Raw genomic sequence first — 22,340 nt, 5'->3', positions numbered from 1 at the left:
CATCACCAAACAAATCATTTTGTTAGTCTTTAAATTGCTACATTTCTGCTGGTTTGTTTTGTTGGAGTACAAACTAACACGGCTACCTCTCTGTTACTATTCTGCTAGTAGCCATTTAGGGGCCTATGCTCCTTGAACTTACTTTGTTGTTCTTGAAACCCTGTTATAGTTTGGGCTTTTTCACCATCTCCTGGCAAAGATTTCCACAGGTTGGCCATGAATAAGTCATTTCTTTTGTTTGTTTTAAATCTGCTGCCTATACATTTCACTGGGTGCGTGTCTTGTGTTATGTTACTGAAGTAGTAAACAAAAAAATCCTTAATCTATTTTTTCACACCATTTATGGTTTTCTAGCTCTCTAACATTCCCCCTTTTTTTCACTTTTTTTTAAGCTGAAAAGGCCCAGTCTTTTTAACCTCTCCTTATACAGAAGCTGTTTCTTACCCTTAATCATTTCTGTTGCCCTTTCTGTTCCCTCTTTTTTTTTTTTTTCAAAAGATAGGGCAACGTGCAGTGTTCAAGATGTGGGCATATTATAACATTATAAAGAGGCAATATGCTATTTTCTATCTTATCATCTTGTGCTTTCCTAATGATTCCCCATATTCAGGTAGGTCTTCTTAGAATGCCTCTGCACATTGAGCAGGTGTTTATAGGGAACAATCCACAATTAAGCTGAAATGTCTTTCTTGAGTGGTAACAGCTATTTTAGATCCCCATCATTTTTTGTACGTATCATTGGAATTAGATTTGTCCATGTGCCTCACTTTGCATTTATCATCACTGAAATCCAGCTGCCCTTGTGTTGCTCAATCACCCAGCTTTATGAGAGCCGTTTATAACGCTTTGCAGTCAGCTTTGGATGTCACTATTTTGAGTATTTGTGTATCATTTGCAATTTTTTTCCACTTCACTGTTTACCCCTTTTTTTCTAGACTGTTTTCAAAGTTATTTATTAATAAGCTGAATATCAGTGGTCCAAACTCAGATCCCCTGGAGCACACCACTATTTATTCCTAGTCCTTTGTCTCTTAATTATAGCACCTGGCAATGTTTCCACTATCATCTATCACAGAGGCAACCAAGTTAGTCTGTGTCTTCAAAAACAACAAGAAGCCCTGTGGCACCTTATAGACTAACAGATATTTTGGAGCATAAGCTTTGGTGGGTGAAGACCCACTTCATCAGGTGCATGATGGACCTATGCTCCTTGGACTTATTTTGTTGCTATTGAAACCCTGTTATAGTTTGGGCTTTTTCACCATCTCCTGGCAAAGATTTCCACAGGTTGGCCATGAGTAAATCATTTCTTTTGTTTGTTTTAAATCTGTTGCCTATACATTTCACTGAGTGCATGATGCAGCTGACAAAGCAGGTCTTTGCCCATGAAAGCTTATGCTCCAAAATATCTGTTCATCTATAAGGTGCCACAGGATTTCATGATCATCTCAAGACCTTTCAATTGCCTGAATGACAAACATCTTGTCATCTAAATCACTCTGCTTCCCTCAGTTTATAAATAAACTCTGTCCCGAAGGCCAGGCTGGAAGCAGCACAAACTCTGTTGCAGTTAATAGGTGCTTCTGGAACTAGGACATGTGCTCTAGGCACACCCCAAGTTTGAAATCCAGGGGTTCAAACTTTGCAGGAGGGCTAGAGAGCCCTGTAGCTCACCCCAAAAGGCAGACTTGGAAGCTCTGGTCTTGAGCATTGATGTGTCTTCTCTGTCTTACCCAGGCAGCATGACCAGAGGATGCCTGAATGAGTGATGTGATGTGACCTTTCCCCTCCTGCCCCTCCATGGCATCTGGGCCCCTGGGGACCCTTTGTCCCCAAACCGCACCCCAAGCATCACCTAAAAATACAAGGCTACTAGTTAAAGAACCAGCAGACGACCGCAGCAGATGGAGGCAGGGGTTACACAAGGGCCTTCAGAAGGGCAAGTTGAAGATCAGACAGCTAGCAGAGGAGAAGCGAGCGCACAGAAAGCACAATAAGGACACCCACTACATCTGCAAGAGATGCAGCAAGGACTGTCACTCTCGTGTGGGTCTTTATAGTCACAATAGACGCTGTAAATGAAGTCTTCAATTGAAACTTTTAAGGGCGCGATCCATAGTCTATGCAGACTGAAGAATGCCTACTACTACTACTACTAGTTAAAGCAGGAGACTGGGAGGCTGAAGGATCTTAATTCTGTTCCTGACTCTTCTGTGACACTAAATCAACGGGACTGTGTACATGAGGAAAGGTTCCACAATTGGCCCTTAGTGATTTTGATTATTGTGTACCTATCTAGTCCAGCACCCTTAGGACCTGACTGGTCCAGAATTAGGGAATTTGCTGGACCAGGACAGGTCAATGTTGGCCCCTCTGCTGCCAGTGGCTGAGGGGCTCTGCCGCCACTTTGTCTCGTCCCGAGCGTCCTCCCGTCCCTGCTCCTCCCCCTCTCGCCCTGAGGTGGAGCTCTGCATATGAGCTATTTGTGGCCCTCCAGAAGCTCCAGGACATGCCCAAGTCCCCAGACCTGCCATCAGCTACTTACCCTGAAGACATGGACCTGCCCAATCTCCTGGATGACCCTGAGTGGGACCCCGTGCTGATGGAACTGGAGGGAGGAAGTAGCCCGGTGGATGCCCCACAAGAGCCAATGTCAGTGTGTTGTGGCCTGGATCCCCACTGGGCATGGCTGCTGGTGTCAGCTGCTGTTAGGGCCCTGGGCTGGGGCGTAGTGGAGTGGGTGGACCTGGGGTCCCCTCCTCTCCTGGAGAGGTAGCCCCTTGCCTGCCCAAAAGCCCTGTTGCTTTGGGGGGTTGTCTACGAAGCCTTGCTCCAGGACACATTACTCATGTACCAGCTGCAGAGAGACAGCCCTGTTAGTCTGTATCTTCACAAAACACAAAAGCGGTTCTGTAGCACTTTAAAACTAACAAAATAATGTATTAAGTGAGGAGCTTTTGTGGGGCAGACCCGCTTCTGGATCTGAAGAATAACTCATCACCTAATACATTATTTTGTTAGTCTTTAAAGTGCTACATGACTGCTTGTTTGTTGTATTCGTGCTGTTTGTTTGCTCAGCCCTGTTCAAGGGGACCTGAACCTTATATTGGCTGTGGCCCCAGGGCAGGTCCTCTAAGAACTGCTTACCTGCTCTGCCCTGCTGAAAAGAGCTGAGCTTTATACTAATTGCTGTCTCACCCTGCCCCAGGGCCAACATACGGTTTGCCGGCTCAGCCCTGTGTGAAGCTGAGCCTTATATTGACTGCTGCCATCCCAGGGCCAGGAGCTTACATACAGCCTGCCTGCTCAGCCCAGTTAAGGGGGCACTGAGCTCTGTAGAGACTGCTGCTTGCTCTGAACCTGGCGGCGCTGAGGCAGTAGGGAGGTGGCGTGGCCTTCCCTCACCCCAAGGCCCCTAACATCCATCTCTACATCCCCCCCCCAACACACACACACTGCAGCCAACCATTTATCCCAAGGCTCACATACTCGCCCCTCCTTCACATGGAGAAGTCCCTCACCAAACTCCCTGTTAGCTGCTCAGGCAAGTTACATTTACCTGACATTCTGGAATCCATGCCTTGTTGAAGGGCAGTTGGAACAACTGGCTAAGACAGCAAGTTTTGAAGTGTTTATTTAAACCATTTTGAGATTCAGGCACTTGAATTAAATGTTCCCCCCCTACATTTACAGAGTAGAATTATAAAGCCTGTAAATTAATTTAATGCAAAAATCTGTGTTTGGTTTACGTGATGAAATTAGAATAATTTTGTGGATATTTGGTGCGTGATGCCTGGTGAGGCAAACAGAGCCACTATTTTGCATTCATGCACTAATCACACACAAAATTTGCCTGATAGGCTAGAATCTGCTACTTGACAGTAATACCAGCCAACACCTCAGTTCGGTAAGCTGACTGTGATTTTGTAGAAAGCGTAATTCATTCAGAAAAATGCTCTCTAAACACATTTTTTAGGATTAATTTATAGTTGTCTCAAATACACTGGAAACAATATAGTCTGTGTGAACACCATCAATCAGCCCTGCTCCGTTATTATGAACAAACCAGCAAGGGATATCAGTGCCATGCTTGGGATCTTTTCTATAATCTTTCTGCCAGCCCCTGAAATAGAAAACATATAACTGTATAAATAACAATGTGCAAACTACAATTAGGTAAGGTAGTATTTTCTAAGGACTTTATTATTATTTACCTAGTTACTATCAGTTCATTGTTTTTGACCACCATTGTAGCATCTGGTTTTTTGGGATCAGATCCGGGATGGATTTCAAGTATATTAAAGTCAATGTGATGGAAAAATTGCCCTACAAATGAGAAACAGTAGCAAGCATTAAGTCCGTGTGCATTAAAAAGTTATATTTACATTCCTACATTGATTTTTCAAGCTGTCCTAACATACATGGACAAATTTTCAGCAGAATGTTAAATATGCATCAACACAATTTGTGGGCATGATGATTTTGCAAATGCATAATGAGCAACTGCATAAGCAAATACTTACTTTCAGGCCAATTTAAGCATTTGTATATGGTATTCCTAATACCTATTTAATAATAAGCCTTAATTCTTCTACAATACCTTCTATCCATCTGTGTTTAAATTTTCAGAGACTGTGTTAGAGGAAGCCAATCTAGACATGCAGCTTCATGAAATGTGATTAGTCCTATGCAAAAATGCCTGCAGTTGAGCAGAGCTGCTGCTGACTTATGAAAATCAAATTTTAAAATGTTTCATGTACATGACCATTTTGTTTGAACAGCTGTAGATGTTACAACTGAACATTGAGTTGCCAGTAATTATAATTAAATTATTTGATTTGTCTAAATTGGTTTAGGGCTGCTTAGATTAGGACTTTAAATTGAGTCCCATTTCTCCATACATTGTGTCCTAACTCAAGGACACATAGGCTGCGTCTACACGTGCACGCTACTTCGAAGTAGCGGCAGTAACTTCGAAATAGCGCCCGTCACGTCTACACGTGTTGGGCGCTATTTCGAAGTTGAAATCGACGTTAGGCGGCGAGACGTCGAAGTCGCTAACCCCATGAGCAGATGGGAATAGCGCCCTACTTCGACGTTCAACATCGAAGTAGGGACGTGTAGACGATCCGCGTCCCGCAACATCGAAATAGCGGGGTCCTCCATGGCGGCCATCAGCTGGGGGGTTGAGAGATACTCTCTCTCCAGCCCTTGCGGGGCTCTGTGGTCACCGTGGGCAGCAGCCCTTAGCCCAGGGCTTCTGGCTGCTGCTGCTGCAGCTGGGGGTCCGTGCTGCATATACAGGGTCTGCAACTAGTTGTTGGCTCTGTGTATCTTGCACTGTTTAATGAAAGTGTGTCTGGGAGGGGCCCTTTAAGGGAGCGACTTGCTGTTGAGTCCGCCCCGTGACCCTGTCTGCAGCTGTGCCTGGCTCCCTTATTTCGATGTGTGCTACTTTGCTGTGTAGACATTCCCTCGCTGTGCCTATTTCGATGTTGGGCTGAGCAACGTCGAAGTTGAACATCGACGTTGCCAGCCCTGGAGGACGTGTAGACGTTATTCATCGAAATAGACTATTTCGATGTCGCAACATCGAAATAAGCTATTTCGAAGTTGGGTGCACGTGTAGACGTAGCCATAGTAACATTTATCTTTTTAATCTCACATAATAAATTCTTCCTAGTCACTGTGCTTTCTGTCATGTCTGTTCAGTTGCATTGGTTGTAGGGTCTTATTCTAGCACCTACTGCTTTTATTCAATAATAAATACATGTATTGGGAAAGCAACCTTAGTAATCCTGAAAATGACTGGGCTCAGAAAACTGGTACAATTTCTGCATTCCAACTGCATGTGCCTTCTTCTGGCAGAATTTTCTGCTGCTGCTGCTGCTTGTGCATTGTGTTCTACTGTTTGTGTAAAACTATTATACAGTTGATGTAGGATAACCAGAGTGTTTTCATAAATGTTAGATAATAAACAGACACCGTTGTAGTTTATTAAATAAACTACAAGACCTAACTCAGTGGTAATATAAACAGTACTGTGAAATACATGCCCATGAGCTGATACAAACCAGGCTTTATCAGCGTGCCTATAGGGTGCTATGACTTAAAATACCAAAAAGATGATAAGGGGGGGAAAAAAAAAAAGGGAGGGGAGTGGGGCTAGTGCCCCAGCTTGTTACTTACTGTTAGTGTTTTCTTGCTATGGGGCCCCTTTGGCCTGTAAATTATACTAATACACTGTTTTAGAAACATGCAATTTATATCACAATTATGGGTTGGTTTGTTTTTCAGATTCCAATATAGATGAAAAAACTGGTTTGGGTAGATCTGTAATTGTTCATTACTCTTCCACAAACAGCAAACTCACTGACATCTTCATGTACAACTGTGTTACCCTCAACCTAACCCTGCAAGAAGAAGCTGTCAGGAGTTTATGCCATTCTTGAATGCATAAGAGTGCCTGCAACAGAAAATGCAGCCCAGAAAAGGCATTACACAGGTAAGAAATATGACTCAGAGGTGCTGTGCCTTTAAGAATGGAAAACACAGAGCTATATTTTTGAAGTTTAATGTACCCAGCCTACACACACCCACATCATATATCATTTGAAAGCCTATTTTATGTCCATTCAGCAAGGTACAATGTGGAGCTGTCACATCGTGCGGTAAGCCAGTGGATAAATAATGGTATCCACAATGAGAGAGTATGGCTTTTTTTTTTTTTTTTGGACAATTTGAGAAACACTGCAACACCACTACTTCTGCAGTTTTTAACTTAGTTAATTAAAACACCTTACTGGTGTGTTTGTTGGTCAAAGCTCCCCCCACAGCTATGCATTACAAGCCATTTGATGGCTTTGCATGGGCAAGATTTTTTTTGTTATTGTTTTTTTTAACCCCAGAAATGATTAAGCTTTATAGTATGTGAGGGAAATTGCAAATGTCAGCATTTGGTTGTATACTAAGGTAATATGTTTTCACATCACATATTCTTAATTATCATAGTATCTGTCACGTTATTATAGTAGCCTTCAACTGACATTGACTGAGTAGATTGGTCTCACTCTGAAGGCTGTTCTCCAGTTATCAGAAAACCGTATGCAATAGTTTGCGCTACAGAACTGGGAGAGAACTGTACGCGAATTCCAAATATAAAGCATCTGCCTGTGAAGCTGTTGTACATGCAATGTGCCATTCCTTTGCCTGGTAGAAGCCTTTAATTTGTAATTGCCCATGTATATGGTACTAGTTTATCAAATAGTCTAGAAACTACCTTTTTTAATGCAGTGACACATGCACAGGTCAGTATTAGGGTTGGAGATAAAACTACATACCTTCCTACTGGACTTAAGTCAAAGCACTCACAAATGGCAACTGTGATATGAATATAACCCAGAGGTACTGAGGCCACTCACATGGGAGACTGACATCTGCTCTACAAGCTTAGTTGAGAAGCTGCTGGCTCCTAGTTCAAATGGTAGAGGCTTACGCACTACAATCCAGGTTCAGTTCTGCCCATCAGTGGCTACACTAACATAGAGCTCTAAGGCCATGTCTACACTTTCAGGAAGATTGACCCAGTCAAGGTCAATCTTCTGGAGTTCAGTTTCGCGAATCTGGTCAAGATGCACAAAATGGATCTGTCAGGAATCAGCAATCGACCCCTGTACTCCTCATTATTGTGAGGAGTAAGGGAGGTTGATGGGAGAAACTCTTCCATCGACATCCATCAGCGAGGACAGATAAGTAAGTCAATTCCAGATATGTTGATTCTAGCTACGCAAGTGCTGTAGCTAGAATTGAGTATCTGCAATTGACTTTAAGGTCTAGTGTAGACCGGACCTAGTTTAGTCCAAGTCTACATACTTATGCAAAGTGAAGAAAATGGTGGGTAGTGGTGGTAATGCTACCAATTTGCTCTGTGAGCTTAACCTTGATGGAGACACTCCAGTGTATGAAACCTTTAAGGACACAAACTCCTTAAAGCTTACATCAAAGAGAAAAGTTCTCCACAAACTTTGAAAAATGCATTATTTGTCAAGAAAGTAAGAGTGCAACACTGCCAAAAGCCACCAGTGCTGGACCGAAATCTGGGATGCTGGCACCATGAGCCAGGAGAAGGTTGGGTGCTACTTCTGAATCTGATCAAATAGCATTGCATTCATGTGTTTCTATCACCACCAGAACAAGCTCATCATCTAGTGCTTGGTCCTGCTGGATAGTGTGCTTGAGACAAGCACATGCACACAGACAAGAAACTCCATACAATAGAAATGTGACAGAGCAACTGAACTAAGGGAAACAGCATTTCAAAAACAAGCTCATTGCAAGTTGCACAGAATATCTTATTGAAAACTTGATTTTTAACTATCAGAGAGGTAGCCAAATTAGTCTGTATCATCAAAAACAACAAGAAGTCCTGCAGCACCTTATAGAATAATGGATATTTTGAAGCATAAGCTTTTGTGAGCAAAGACCTGCTTCATCAGATGCATCTGATGAAGCAGGTCTTTGCCCACGAAAACTTATGCTCCAAAATATCTGTTAGCTTGCAAGGTGCCACAGGACTTCTTGTTATTTTTTATTGTTAAGGATACACTTTATCACACTAATCTACCTTTCTTCCTGCTTGAGTAAACCAATGGGTAAATTAAACCAGCTACTTACACTGCAACAGGACAGTCCCCTTATCATGATGCAATTTATCAGCTCATTGAAGAGACATGCAATGATCTGAAGTACAACAAGAAGACTCTTGTCCCCAAGCTGCTACAAAGCTGTAAAGTCCTATGTCCCTCAGATACAGAAAATGCAAGCTATGCTGCTAGCAAGTTACATGGGCTCTGCAATTTAATCCTATGCACACCATGGGCAAGGCAAGTCTGCCATTGTTCTACAGCAGGGCTTAAATTAAGCTGGAGCCCATGGCAGGAGAATTCTGGTAAATATTTTCAGACCTATGGGAGGTGCCAGTGCTTCGTGTTTGGGACGTCCACCCTGCAGGAGGCACCGGAGCTTGGGGTTTGGCACTTCAACATTGTGTATGTTCCAAGGCTTCAGCCATCCAGGAGGTAATGACAGTGGGAATGATGATGACTAGAAATGTCACCATTACTATTACAATTCAATTCTAACTACACATTTTTGCTATTAGTTTTTTTTTACCCTTTACAAAGGAATCCAATTTTGTTTTGAAATACATTAAGCTAACAAAAACAAATGCAAATACTTCCAAGTGGCCGTTTCACATGTTGATGGTGTCATTTTTATTCCTGTATCTTTGGTAGCAGTGTGACATGACAACTCCACATCGCTTGTCACCTTAAAGTAGACATTAAAAGCTTTCAAATGATCTCTGATGTGCATGAGCATAGAGAGGGCACACTGAGCTGACCAAATGACTGATGTCTGCTACTCACCAATTTTACGCTCAAAATGAGAGTTGATCATCAAATCAGGATATCGGCAATACTATGGGGGAAAAAGGGTGTCCTCTTACCATGTGTTAGCTAACTTGAGTCAAAACCCACGTATAAACCAGGCAGCTTCCATGTTTAACATGTGTGAGCAAGTCAAGGTATTTCTGAGGTAAAAATATAACCTTTTTCCTAGTGCGAATGTGTGTACTAAAAGGTGTCAGATTTTGGCTGGACAGTAATGGGTATTACAATAGTAGCTGTTTCCAGGTATAAAATAATGCTCAAACTGAAACAAGAAAGATTCGTTTTTAAAAAAGTTTGAGAGAGTTGGTGCAATAAAGAAAATAAGTCTGTAGATTAGGTGGAGTTTAAGGTGGACAGACGAGATACCAGTAATGGCAAGTGGGTGATAGTGAGTTTAAGCACGTAAAAAAGGAATAAGGAAAAAATAGCTAATAAAGTTTTGAGGAGTCTGACCTCACAAGGCCTTATGTGAATTCATACCTAATAAGCCATGCGTACGCTCAGACAGCTTGTGACTGTCCAGTGTGTAAAATCCTAGGAAATCCTGGTGTAGAGGATGCTTCTCCCATACTTGGTGCAAAACAATAACAAATGATGCGCCATCTCCCATTGAAAACACCAGATTTTTTTTCCTGTTGATTGTCATATTTAGACTGGGGGGAAAGAAAACATAGTTAGGAAAAATTATATTTCTTGACATCATAAAAGTGAACAATAACACGAATAGGGAGATGATGAAGGGCTTGAGGAAAGAAAATTGGTAAACAAGTATATTGTTATTAAAGCTAGCTCAAGGTGGGAGGGAGAGCTTGGTGGTTTGAACATTGGCCTACTAAACCAGAATTGTGAGCTCACTCCTTGACAGGGCCATTTAGGGGGCTGAGGCAAATATATTTAAAAAAAAAAATTCTTTTAAATTGTCAGGGCGGGTGCTTGGTCCTACCAAGAGGGCAGAGGACTGGACTCGATGATTTCTGGAAGTCCCTTCGAGTTCTTCGAAAAAGGTGTGTGTGTGTGTATATACAGAAAAGATTTCACACATAGACTGACTGTGTGTGTGGAGTACTGAGACTGAGTGCAAAATTATTTGAGAGAAAGCTAATCCCTTGCTTTCAAATCTCTTTGCAAGCTACTGCTATTTAAACAACTGTTAGAAATGCCCACCTAAGTATGGAGAGGCTGAGACATAACTGGATATAGTGTGTCTATGCATTTGTCTATTAACTAAATGCCTGCCCTTCATCACCTTTTTTCTTGAATGCTGTATGCACTATGCCCTCCCTTTGACTATCTGAGCTGTGAATCCTCTAGACTGAGTTTGTCACTGTTATATGTGCTGTAGTCGCAGTCATGCCGGTCCCAAGAAATTACAGAGAAAAGGTGGGTGAGGGAATATCTTTTATTCGGGACCGCCAATTGGAGTCAGGGATGGAGAAAAGGGGGCAGCTGCCCCCAGGTTCAGCATTTCAAAAGGGCCCAGAGCTCTGGCTGCCAGGGCTGCTACTTTGGAGCAATGGTGGCTGGAGCTTTGGGCCTCTTTGAATTGTAGCAGCAGTGCTGGTGCACACAGCTGGGCAGCGCTATGGTTCAGGTGGTGCTGAGTGCCGTAGGCCCTGCCCCTTCTGCGCCTGGCCCCTCCCTTCCTGGGTTGCAAAGCAGGGATTGCCCCAGGGCCTGTAGTGGCTGTGCGCATGGCTGCTTTAATTGGATTAATTTCTGTTGGTGAAAAAGAAAAGCTCTCACTGTGTGGCTCAGAAGTGTGTTTCCCTCACCAGCAGAAGGTGGATCCAGGAAATGATACTTACTCACCCACCTTCTCTGTCAGTGCTAGGAAAACGATGCTACTGCATAATTGTAACACTGCAGCTGATCTTCCCTCTGCTGTTCTGAAGCGAGTAATTTTGTTCTAAGTATCTAGTGAAAACTTAAACTGGCTGGGCTGTGACTAAATGACTCGTCAGGCTCATCTGAAAAGAGCGGCTGATTCTCCACTGTGCTATATCTTGGACAGTCATTTACATCTGTTCAGACTTCACACAAAATACAGCCATTCTGATTTGGTGCCTGGTACAAATACTTCCACACTGAGCAAGTAGGAGCAGATTCAGGCCCTAACCTGTCTGTCTTGAAACAGAAGATTCCTCCACCTATAAATGGCACGATTTCCATTTTTGAAAAGATGTTTTTTTGTTATAATCAAACTGTTTTGTCTTTGAGCAAAATTCCTTTGAAAAGCAAAACTAACAATTTACACATGGAATGGGCCACACCTATGTTATTTCTCTTGTAAACATTGTTATAGCACAGGTATGGCCTCTCTAGTCTGGCACCCTTAGGACCTGACTGGTGCTGGATGAGAGAATTTGCTGGACTTTGGGAGGCTAATATTGGCTAGCAGAAATACCAACACTTCCACTGCTTATTGGGCTCTTAGAAAACATGCAGGGGTAAATTGGAGCTAAATAACTCCACAGAACGCTACGAGCCAGGACTGGAAGCTGTAAACAGACATTATAAGACTGCAGGAAACTTGACCATGCCCATGATATGTAGACATCTGGCTAGAGAAAATGATGCCAGACCACAGATGTTGCCAGATCAGCGAGTGCTGGACTAGAGAGGTTCAACCTCTCTTGGGTACAATGCTAAATCCTGTTTTACTGTAGAGGAAAATTCTCCACTCATTAATTATTGTAAATCTATAGAAATTAACTGATAATCTGGATTTACATAGAAAAGATGAGTGCAAAATCTAGCAGGATTTGAACCAGTATTCAAGTTTTCATCGTATCCTTTGCATAAAATCTGGCCGCAATTTTAGTATAGCTTTGCAAATAACTAGTTTTTCAGTTCTTTGTGGATTCATCAAATAAAATACCTATTTTTTGACAAATAGGTTAATTTGGTTAAATGATATGTTTTGTGTTCACATATTCGAAATTAAACAATTCAATTTTGACCATTTGAAAATGTTTGTGATTGGTTTCAAAAATAAAATCAAAGGAATTGTGAAACAAAAAGTTGTTTGGAACTGAAAATTTGGAAATACTTCATTTAGAAAAATGTCAAAATGAAGGGTTTTTTTTCCCCTAAATTGAAAAAAAAGAAAGTTGACTGAAACAATTCAGCAAAGCTTGCATTCACAAAACGTGTTGCTACTGCTTTTGAATCTGGATTTCCCACCAAAAAGTTTCAGATGAAAATTTTCACTCAGCTCTGTTTGTTAGTGTATAATAGCATTTTCTCAAAGTTGAAAATTCGTGAATGATTCTGGTGTTTGCGATACCCTTCTTGTCGCAGAGTAGCTGTATCCAGCCAGGTGAAAACTGTCTTCTTTCTGCCATTCAGGAGGGTTATTTTCTCAGGAGTTACTTCTAGTCTTAATTCCAGCTGCTTATTTTCAATCCCTAATTTTCCAAAATATGTGTTTTGGACCTTTGCATCATTCTTCACTTTCTTATCCCTGATAAGCTGCCCATTGACTTTGATGCCTAAAATTTGAAAAAAAAAAAGGGGCGGGGGTAGGGTCATAAATAGTGATCAGCATATATCAAGGAATGACAAGGAAAATTAAATTTGAGAAAATAAATCAATGAAATGAATCAGGGTATGTCTACACAGCAGCCTTATTTTGAGGACAGGGAAGGTTGTGGAGAGCAAGCAGGAGCACTATATTCCAGGGTGGGCCACCGAGGCGGTATCTGGGTATGAGCAGCCTACGCCCTCCGTGCCCCATACCTCCAGGAAAACTGGGATGTAGTATGAGTGAGGCCCTCAGTACGGCCTTCGATGAGGGGCCCCAATGACTCTCCACCATGGCCCCCACACATGCCCCATCACTGCCCCCATATGTGTGCTCCTCACCACTGCCCCCCTACCTGCACACATCCCCCCTCCCCACCTATCACACAGGACATGGGGGTGTTGTCAAATAAACTTGTTGAAACTTCAAATGATCTGTCCTGACACACTAATACAAATGGGCAGGGGAGCTATATACAGGGGTGAATGGAGAGAACTATATACAGAGCATGGGGGGAGGTAGCAGAACCTGGAGGGGGTAGCCCTTAGTCCCCTGTGGGGGTGGGGGGCCCTACCACCCAAGGTCTGGGGGCTCCAGTGGGGCTGAGACAGGGCCAGGACCACACGGAAGTAAGGGCAAGCTGGGGGTGTGGCAACCGCTGCCTGGGTGCCAGGGGTGAGGGGTGGGGAACAGCAGCACAGGTGGTGGGACATCACTTGGGAGGAGGGCGGCAAGGTCAGGGGTGGCAAGGACACTGGCAGGTGGGGCAGCGGGTGATGTAGCATGGGAGGTGGTTCAGGAGGTGACGGGAAAACTGGTGAATTTCTCTCCCATCCCCACAGCCACTGCAAGGAGTACTGGGGTTGATGGGGGCATCTCAGCATTTGATTCAGCAGGTCTAAATGGAACCCCAAGAGCTCAACCTCCAGCATGTCCATCCAGTGGTAAACGTAGACAAGGCTTTTATAAAGGGAGAGAGCGGAATGGAAGACATTATTTAAAAAATGTAAATCTCACCTGTAACTGGGTCATTTATTAAATTTAACACTTTCCCCGCCTCTTCATTGATATTGAAACAAATGGCATCTTTTTTTTGTGGTACTGATATAATGAAGTGTGGATCTCCATCAACTGTAAAGAATAATCAGTGGGATTTATACAATGCCATAGATGTTCAGAACTTCTGTATAATCAAAAACTAGTTAAACATTACTATGTCTCCTCTGAATGGATTTAGACTGCCCCTTTAGAATAGCAAATCTTAAATTAGAGTGATATAGTCAGATTAAAATGAAAGACTATCCCCATTTCGTAATCGCTCAAGCTAATACAGGTTGAACGTGTCTAGTCCAGAAGCCTTGGGACCCAACCGGTTACAGAAGAGAGAATTTGGTAGACCATGACATACCACCTAGCACATTACTAACACTTGCACTGCTTATTGGGGTCTTAGAAGACCTTTAAGTGTAAATTACAGCTAAATAACAGCACAGAACACTGGGAGCCAGGACTGATGGATGTGCACAAACTTTCTGGGACCATGAGAAACTTGGCCACACCCATAATAAGTGGTTGTCCAGATAAATAAAATCAAGCCGGATTACAAATGTTGACAGATAAGGGAGTGTCAGATTAGAGACGTTCAACCCACAATGTTTAGAAAAATCAAAATAACCCTAGTTTTGTCCATCCTTCCAATGTGATGTGGAAGTTGGGAAGCGTTCAAGCTATGTAAAATCAATACTGTAAAGTCCCCACTTTCTGGAACTTAATGTTCCTGAATTCAATTATTTGCAAGCGGCTGCTTGAGGCCATCACTTTTTGGGGCTCTAGGGCAGGGAGCGCCAATAGATGCCGCCTCCTCAGGGCAGGGAGCACCAGCAGATGCCACTTCCCTGGGGCTCCAGGGCGGGGAGCACTGGCGGCTGCTCCTTCCCCGGGGCTCTGAGTACCCCGCTCATTTGCAAAAATCAGCATTCGTGAGGGTTCTGAACATGAAGCCCTCGTGAAAGTTGAGACCCTACTGTATACAGGACCCCTGGGACCTGACCAGTGCCAGGTGAATTTGCCAGATGACAGGAGGTCAATATAATCTAGCACATTACCAACACTTCCACTGCTTACTGGGAAAGTAGAAGACATTCAGGGGTAAATTACTGCTAAATAACAGCAAAGAACACTGAGAGCCATAATTGGTAGCGCTAAATAAACATTATGGGACCACAGGAAACTTGGCCACACCCATACGTGTGCATCTGGCTAATTAAAATCATGCTGATTTATGGAGTTTGCCAGACTGCCTCCAAGTACCTAGGTACTGGATAGATAAAAATCTTTCAGGGATGCTGAAGCTGGTGCTTGGTCCTGTTGTGGGGCTGGACCACACAACTTCTTGAAGGTCTTTTCAAGTATTTTAGATTTTCAGTCCTAATAAGGAGTACTGTTCAGGCAGTGGCCCAGAACAGAAAAATAAGAGTTATTGTCAAGAGGTTTAGGAGTAGACAGCAAGATCATGATGAAAAATTAAACCAGGGAAGGTTGACTTTTATAAAAGAATAAGGGAAAATTAGAGCCTATGGTACAAAAACTGCTTCTTTATTTTTTTTCTTATGAAAATTAATTACATAAAAGATTCTGAAGAATTTTTGCAATTTGGCCTTTTTAAGGTTTCCCTTTCTTTCAAAGAAGGGCTTTTCCCTATTTTATTTAAAACCATGTAAAACAAACTCACCACTAGTATATAAAGAGGGGCTTGCAGGCCTGCTGTACATAACAGAATGGCTTGGAGCTATGTAGAAACAACAAAGATTGTTAGAAGTAAAATCAAAAGAGGATATTTGTACACTTTATCTAGAATGCAGGTAGGCCGCCAACACTTCAAATTACTTTTCAAAGCTTAGTTTCTACGCTATCTAATTCATAACAGTTACAGTCTGGTGGTACTGCTCTGCACAGCCACATGCAAAACCCAGTCTTGTCTGCCAATCCCAGTCTCCACTCTACTGGTCCTGCAGGTAATTAGAGTGATTGTCAGTAAGGAATGTGCCAGCAGGATATACTGCTGAAGGATTTGGGAAATGTGTCCTTTAGAGATCATTTGCATGAAAATGATGTATGTAATGCCTTGTAAACAAAGCCTGATGAGTAGCAGGTGAAGCAATGACGTTTGTGTCAATTGTGAACAACATGTTGCTGTAAAGTCACAATTTAGGCTATTGCCCGGTGCAAGAATTGTGGAGTCTCACCAATGCTTGAAACTGTTGAGGGCAGTGATGATAATTGTGTAAGATATAGATCACAGATGGCTCCCAGCATCTGAGCATTGTGAGGCAGAAGTGGGGGAGGGATAGTTGTTGAACCAGCTTCCTGGGACCCTTTTGGCCATCCAGCTGTAAGACTGGTTTGACTAGTTCTCCCCTCCACTGTTCGAAGCTAGATCTAAAGCTGGAGTTATTTAATGAGACCCAACCTTGGTGGATACTGAGATGTGTTGGCTAGGCCCAGAGCTGAAGCCACTACGAGCTTAAGTCACTGTTTGCTGAAGCCACAGAGAGCTGGAATACAGCAGATAAGTGGCTGGAGGAGCACAACAGACAGGTGGCAGGCAGGAGTGACCGGAGGGCGGAGAAGCAGCAGGCAGGCAGCTGGCAGGAGTGTGTGGTCAGTAGGACCGCTGGCAGGAGCAACTAGCAGGTGGCCGGTGGGGCAGCTGGCAGGAGCAAGCAGGATGCTGAACCAGCACAAAAGTGGCATTGCCTCAGGTCTCAATGAGGGAATGCATCAGGGTGATGTGTCCGGGCCTGCACGGACTGGATAGAGTTGTAAGTGGAGCATTTGAAGGGGGTGGGTATGGAGAGAGTTTGAGTATGTGAATAGGACCCTCATAGTATTGGACTAGTGAGCCTGAGAGGCAAAGGACACTGCTTGATCCATTTGAGCCGGGACAGTTACTTGAGGCTGGTTATGAACTCTGGGTGTGGTATTTTCCCAAGCTATGCCATGTGACGTCTCTGCCTCTTTCATTAAAAGCTCTTTTCTATCCTCAGACTCTGTGCTTGCGAGTGGGGAAGCATTGCCTCTCTGAGGTGCCCCGGGGTGAGTGAATTTCCCAGGCTACTAGGTCGGGGCTCAAGCCGGTTCTATGTGAGATGGATATAAAGAAAGCCCCTTGATATTGAACCCGGCCCTGGTTGCTGCCGACTGCTTCCAGCAGAAGGGTTACATATGTTTGTGCTCTGTGGATGCTTGGGTATCATGCAACATTTGTGAAGATATTTCTGATCTGGAAAGGGACAAACTGACAGAGTACGTAAGGCTGGAAGAGGCAGGCAGAAGACTAAAAACAGAACAAATGGAGACAGTTGTCAGGGCTTTCTCAGGTACATGGGAGACAACTAATACATGGTGTTCACTAAGGCTGCAGTGTGACATTTGTTGCTGCTCTTCAATCAGGTCATTAGGATACATACAAACTTATTCATTATTAGCTGCTCCCCAGCTGAGGTACCAGAAGCACTCTTTTCCAGTTACTCCTCCATGGAGCTCAGAGCTTCCTGCTGAATATTTTGGCAAGGTGGGAAAGCCTGATTTGAGAGGCTTCACTGCTGTACACAGACTTGAGCCCTGGCCAATCACAAAGATGCTGAGCTATATGACTGTTCCATCTTTAGTTACATTTTAAATTATCATGTTGACATTGCCAGTCTTTCCCTAGAGCTTTTTAAAATATAGGTGAAAACACAGACAAACTTATTTCCCTCTGTCCGTCCAGTTTTGTTGCCTGAAATAATTCTTCTGGCAACCCTAGTTCATTCGGAAACTGAAGCTTGTGACTTACTTATTGGAGAGCCTGGGGCAGACTTTGCTGTGAATAAAACAAAACAGCATCAGAGCCAGTAAATGAGGCACAAATAGAAGCTCTCCTAAAGTTAGCTACTGTGTTTGAGATTGTGGGAAACACACAGAGCTGAGGCTGAGAACATTCCAGGGACAGCAAAACCAACTCTTAGAGCAATGAAATGTCTTTTGTAGCTTTTGAACAATCTGATCAGGCCTACACTGTGACCAGTACTAATGAGACTGATGGGGAGCTTTACTACAATATTGCAGTCTTGAAGATGGGGGGGAAGGCAGGAATTTTTGGGGGTCAGGAGCCAGTGACCTGCAGAAAAACCCATCATGGGCCAAACAAGGGAGAAGCAGTCCTTGACTAAAAAACAAACAAAAAAAGACACTCTACTCATTCCCCTTACACACCAGCCCCAAAGCCTGGGTGGTAGGGCACGGCTAGTATATTTTAGGGCCCGCTCTGGGATAGGGCCAAAAGTGAGGTGTTCAGTGTGAAAGGGGGCTGCTGGGAAATGGGCTGGAGGTGTGGGCTCTGGGCGGGAGGGAGGGTTGAGGAGCAGGCTGGGGGTGGGTGAGCTGGGTGGGAGTGGGCTAGGAGTTGAGGGGGGTCTGGGTAGGAGACAGTGCAGGATCAGGCTGGGGTGGGGGGTCTCAACAAGAAGGTTTCAGGAACAGGCTGGGGAGTCTACTGAGATGCAAGAGTGGGCTGGTGGTGGGCAAACTGGGCAGGAGGGAGGTGCAGGGTTTGGGTAAGATGGAGGTGAAGGAGGCGGCTGCAGAGGCAGGATCTGGGCAATGAGGGGATGCTTACCTAGCTCAGCTCCCCAGCACAGCCCTCCACTGTTCTGATTGGCTGCAATTCTGGCCAATCAGAGCAGCGGGGAAAAGCCTCTCTGGGCATTGCTCCACTGCCATTTCCCCAGCCGTGGTGGACGGGGGAAATGGCATGCTTCGTGCCCATTCCAGGTGGAACCTAGGGGCTGCATCCAGCCCTGGCTTGCCTCACTCCGGACTGCAAGGCCTGCAGCTCCATGCCTCCTCCCCAGTCCCCTCTTGCAGCAGGGCCCGCATCTTGCAGCAGGCTGGATGGAGCCAGGCAAGTCGTGGCCCTGCTCTGGGCCATGCGCTGGGGGGGTTCCCCACCCCATTTTAAGAGGTAAGGACTCCCTCCTCCATGCGGTGAGAAGAGAAATCTGTGGACCAAGAGTCTCCTTCCACATAATTGTCTGGTAGCAGATGATCGTGGGCATGGAAAGCAACTAAATTCTTACCAGTTGCTCATATTAGGCACCTAGACTCTACCATGATGGGTTCATTATAATTTCCAAGGACAGAGGGAGATGAGGGAACAATGAAAATATTTATGCATATTTTGTCTGGAAAAAAATCATAAAATTGCTACACACTTATGAGGTATTCACTCAGAATACTGCTCAAATAATTTTTTTTCTCAGGGGTATAATTAGTCAAATAAATGATTCAGCAAATATTATCCAAACAATAATAAGAAATAGAAGCATTGGGTAAAACAAATAGAATTTGGTACTTACCTTCAGCTGTTACCAGGGATGGATATGAAAAAATAAGGAAAACAAAGTTAACTGTTAGTTTAAGGCACAGGGCTAAACAGTTGGAAAATTGACTCTAATATGAAAAGTTATTTTCAATGGGTATCCAGAAAGAAAAAATGGAAAATGGGTTGGTGATTCAGACATAAGTCATCCAGTACTTTAAATGTGAAGCCCATGTTCTCGCTTGGATGAGTGAATGTAACCAGATTGAGAAGAACATTCTTAACATATTGGACAACAAATCTGGAATCACTTATGCATGTGAAAAATGAATATTAATCCTTTGGAACATTATACTGGTAATTGCTTTAGTCTGCATCTCTTTCAGGCTTCTGGTACAGCTGAGAACTGTGGTTGAATCTGTACCCCTAGCTGCATGCCCAGAAGCTAGCAGTGGGTAAGTAGTATTTTCCTATGGTAATTAATCTGTGTGTATATGCTTCATAGAGGGACAAATACAGAGGTTTTCTTTAAGAGTTAGCTTTAAAGAAGGACTTACATAACAGCAAACACTTGGAGAAATGTGTACAAGAAATAATTTACTGTATAATCATTGTGTGTTTCCTTTTCAATCTAATATTTGTGTAAGTTTCATGATCCCAATTTCCCAGCTGTTCCATTCAGCTTTGAAGTCATTATCCATGTATAACAGTATATCATACACCATGGAAACTGATGTGATTGCCCAACTTTAACAGCAATATGACTTGATTATGAGCTTACTCCTTCACATCTGAGTAGTGCCCAAGTGGAGGGCACTGAGGAACTGGCTGGTTTCAAGTTTTCTCCATTGCCAGAAATACTCCCTGAACCCCAGAATGTATTTCCCTTATGTTAACTCTACCCAAAAGCAGTTCTTGGCCAAGGATCAGTAGGGACAGGTTGGCCAGCTGGGAGCACATTTGGGGTGTGTCTACACAGCAAAGGCCACTATTCTGAAATAACTTTGTGAGCATCTACACAATGCAACCATTATTTTGAAATAATTTCAAACTAGTGGGTGGCTTTTTGCGAATTTGGTAAACCTCTTTCTACAAGGAATGAAGCCTATTCTGAAATAGATATTTCAGAATAGGGGCTGTGTAGACAGGGAATAGAGGCTATTTCAAAATAAAATATTCCAGAAAAGCTTATTCTGAAATAATCCTGCCGTGTAGCACATTTCGGATTATTGTGTGCGGACACACTATTTTGGAAAAAAGTTTTGCTTATTTTGGGACTTCTCTCTAGTGCAGATGTGTTATTCCGGAATACCTTATTTTGGAACAACAACTCCGAAATAAGCTATTCCAGAATAACTCTGTAGCGTAAACATATGCTTGAAGGCCTTGTATATTATTGTGTTCTCTGTACATGAAGACATTGTATCTGCCCTGCAGTGCATATAAATGTCTGAGCATGCAAAGGTTTACACGCGTACTCTGTCTATATTTCAGTAGAATTCTCTGCAGCTGACCCTGAATGAAAACAATGTACAGAAAAGTATAGCAGGAAGGAAGGCAAACTGAAGTTGAGCATATCTTGATTATCTAGGTTCGACTTGCCTCTTGATTTTATTTATTTTATTGGTTTGAGATGTTCATATCTTCTACCCTATACTATGATTCTGAATTAACAATATGTTTTGTATTTATGGGCAAATGGGTAGCAATGGAAAGTGGACTGATGGTAGTGAGTTTAAAGGAGGGAAATGATTCTGTATGGTGCACAAGAGAAAGCTACACTAAGCTAGGAAGGCAGGGCTCAGAAAATACACAGTAAACTCTTGATTTTATGGACCCCAATTTAGTGAACTTTGAGAACAATGGAAACCCGCCCCATTGTTCCCGAAGCCTGCTGGGGTCTGCAAAACCCTAAATCCTCCTCCCTGGAAAAAAAATGGGGAGACTTGCCACTGCCAAAGACTGCAACCATGATGTGGCCCTTCCAGCTGCACACAGCGAGGCAGCTGCGGCCACGTGGCGGGATCTGAGCCAGGGCAGAGTCCGGGGGCTCCTCCAGTGGTGGCTTTGTTGAGTGGCAGGTTTTTTGGGGTGGGGGTTGGGAGATCCTGGGAGGCAGTAAATCCTTCCATTTAATGGATTTTCGGGAATAACAGATACCTCTCCCCCACATTAGTCTGTTAAATGGAGGGTTTATGGTACTTCCATATATATTTGAAACTCTATCCCGATAGGAAAAGCATCCATTTAAGGGAACGTCAAATGATCACTTTAATTCCCTTAGGTTTGGTCCACACTAGGAAGGTAAGTCAATTGCAGATACGCAATTCTAGCTACGGCAATTGCATAGCTAGTATCGACTTATCTCCAGTCGACTTACCTGTCTATCCTCACTGAAGAAGGTGAATGGGAGAGTTTCTCCCATCGAGCTCTCTGACACCTCACACTAGCAGGAAGTTCAGGGGTTGACAGCCACCCCCGATAGGTTGATTTCACTCGTCTCCACCAGAAGTGCAAATCAAACCCCAAAAGATCAACCTTGAGTGGGCAGATCTGCAGGGTAACATAGACATAGCCTCAGTAAAGTGAAACTGTGAAAATGTCTGTACCTTCTGTGGGTTTATCAGCAAGTGCTGCTGGATCTTCATTATCTTCTGGCTTTGTAACCACCATAGACGTCAAAGGTGTTACAAACTTGTACTTCAGAGACAGCTCCAGGGCTTCTGCTGTGAGGTTTTCCTTTTCTTCTCCCTGAGCTACAATTCTGAATGAAGGGAGAGAATCAGAGCATAAACTTGCTGTAAAGGCAAAGTATTAAGCACTGGATTCAGGATTTTAGTCCCTCTGTACAGTATGGAACTATGCATTTCTCTGCTGAAAAGAAATACACGTTTCCTAGTTTGAGTGCTCCAAACTAAACTTACGGGCAGGGCAGGTAGCTACAATCTGGTCCTGTGTTTGCACTCCTTTAAAATGAACTTGAAAAAACAATACTTACTATTTTGGG

The 22,340-nt window shown here is 43.4% G+C and overlaps 1 protein-coding gene across 1 annotated transcript in view; it reads right to left on the bottom strand.

Moving 5' to 3' along the window:
- Positions 1-3,627: 3,627 nt before the first annotated feature.
- The window catches only part of LOC142018834 (inter-alpha-trypsin inhibitor heavy chain H3-like), a 48,063-nt gene continuing 29,350 nt past the window's right edge, over positions 3,628-22,340 (bottom strand). The window contains exons 15-23 of the mRNA XM_075004967.1: positions 21,943-22,097; positions 19,371-19,376; positions 17,810-17,836; positions 15,704-15,760; positions 13,990-14,103; positions 12,736-12,940; positions 9,930-10,102; positions 4,215-4,326; positions 3,628-4,123 (exon numbers count right to left, since the gene is read on the bottom strand). Coding sequence (XP_074861068.1) covers positions 3,979-4,123; positions 4,215-4,326; positions 9,930-10,102; positions 12,736-12,940; positions 13,990-14,103; positions 15,704-15,760; positions 17,810-17,836; positions 19,371-19,376; positions 21,943-22,097 — 994 coding nt within the window. The 3' untranslated portion in view covers positions 3,628-3,978. The remainder of the gene's footprint in view (positions 4,124-4,214; positions 4,327-9,929; positions 10,103-12,735; positions 12,941-13,989; positions 14,104-15,703; positions 15,761-17,809; positions 17,837-19,370; positions 19,377-21,942; positions 22,098-22,340) is intronic.

This window comes from Carettochelys insculpta, chromosome 11 (assembly GCF_033958435.1).
Source record: "Carettochelys insculpta isolate YL-2023 chromosome 11, ASM3395843v1, whole genome shotgun sequence".
NCBI lineage: Eukaryota > Metazoa > Chordata > Testudines > Carettochelyidae > Carettochelys > Carettochelys insculpta.
The sequence above is the reverse complement of the archived record's forward strand: the minus strand, read 5'-3'. Positions and strand labels throughout refer to the sequence as shown.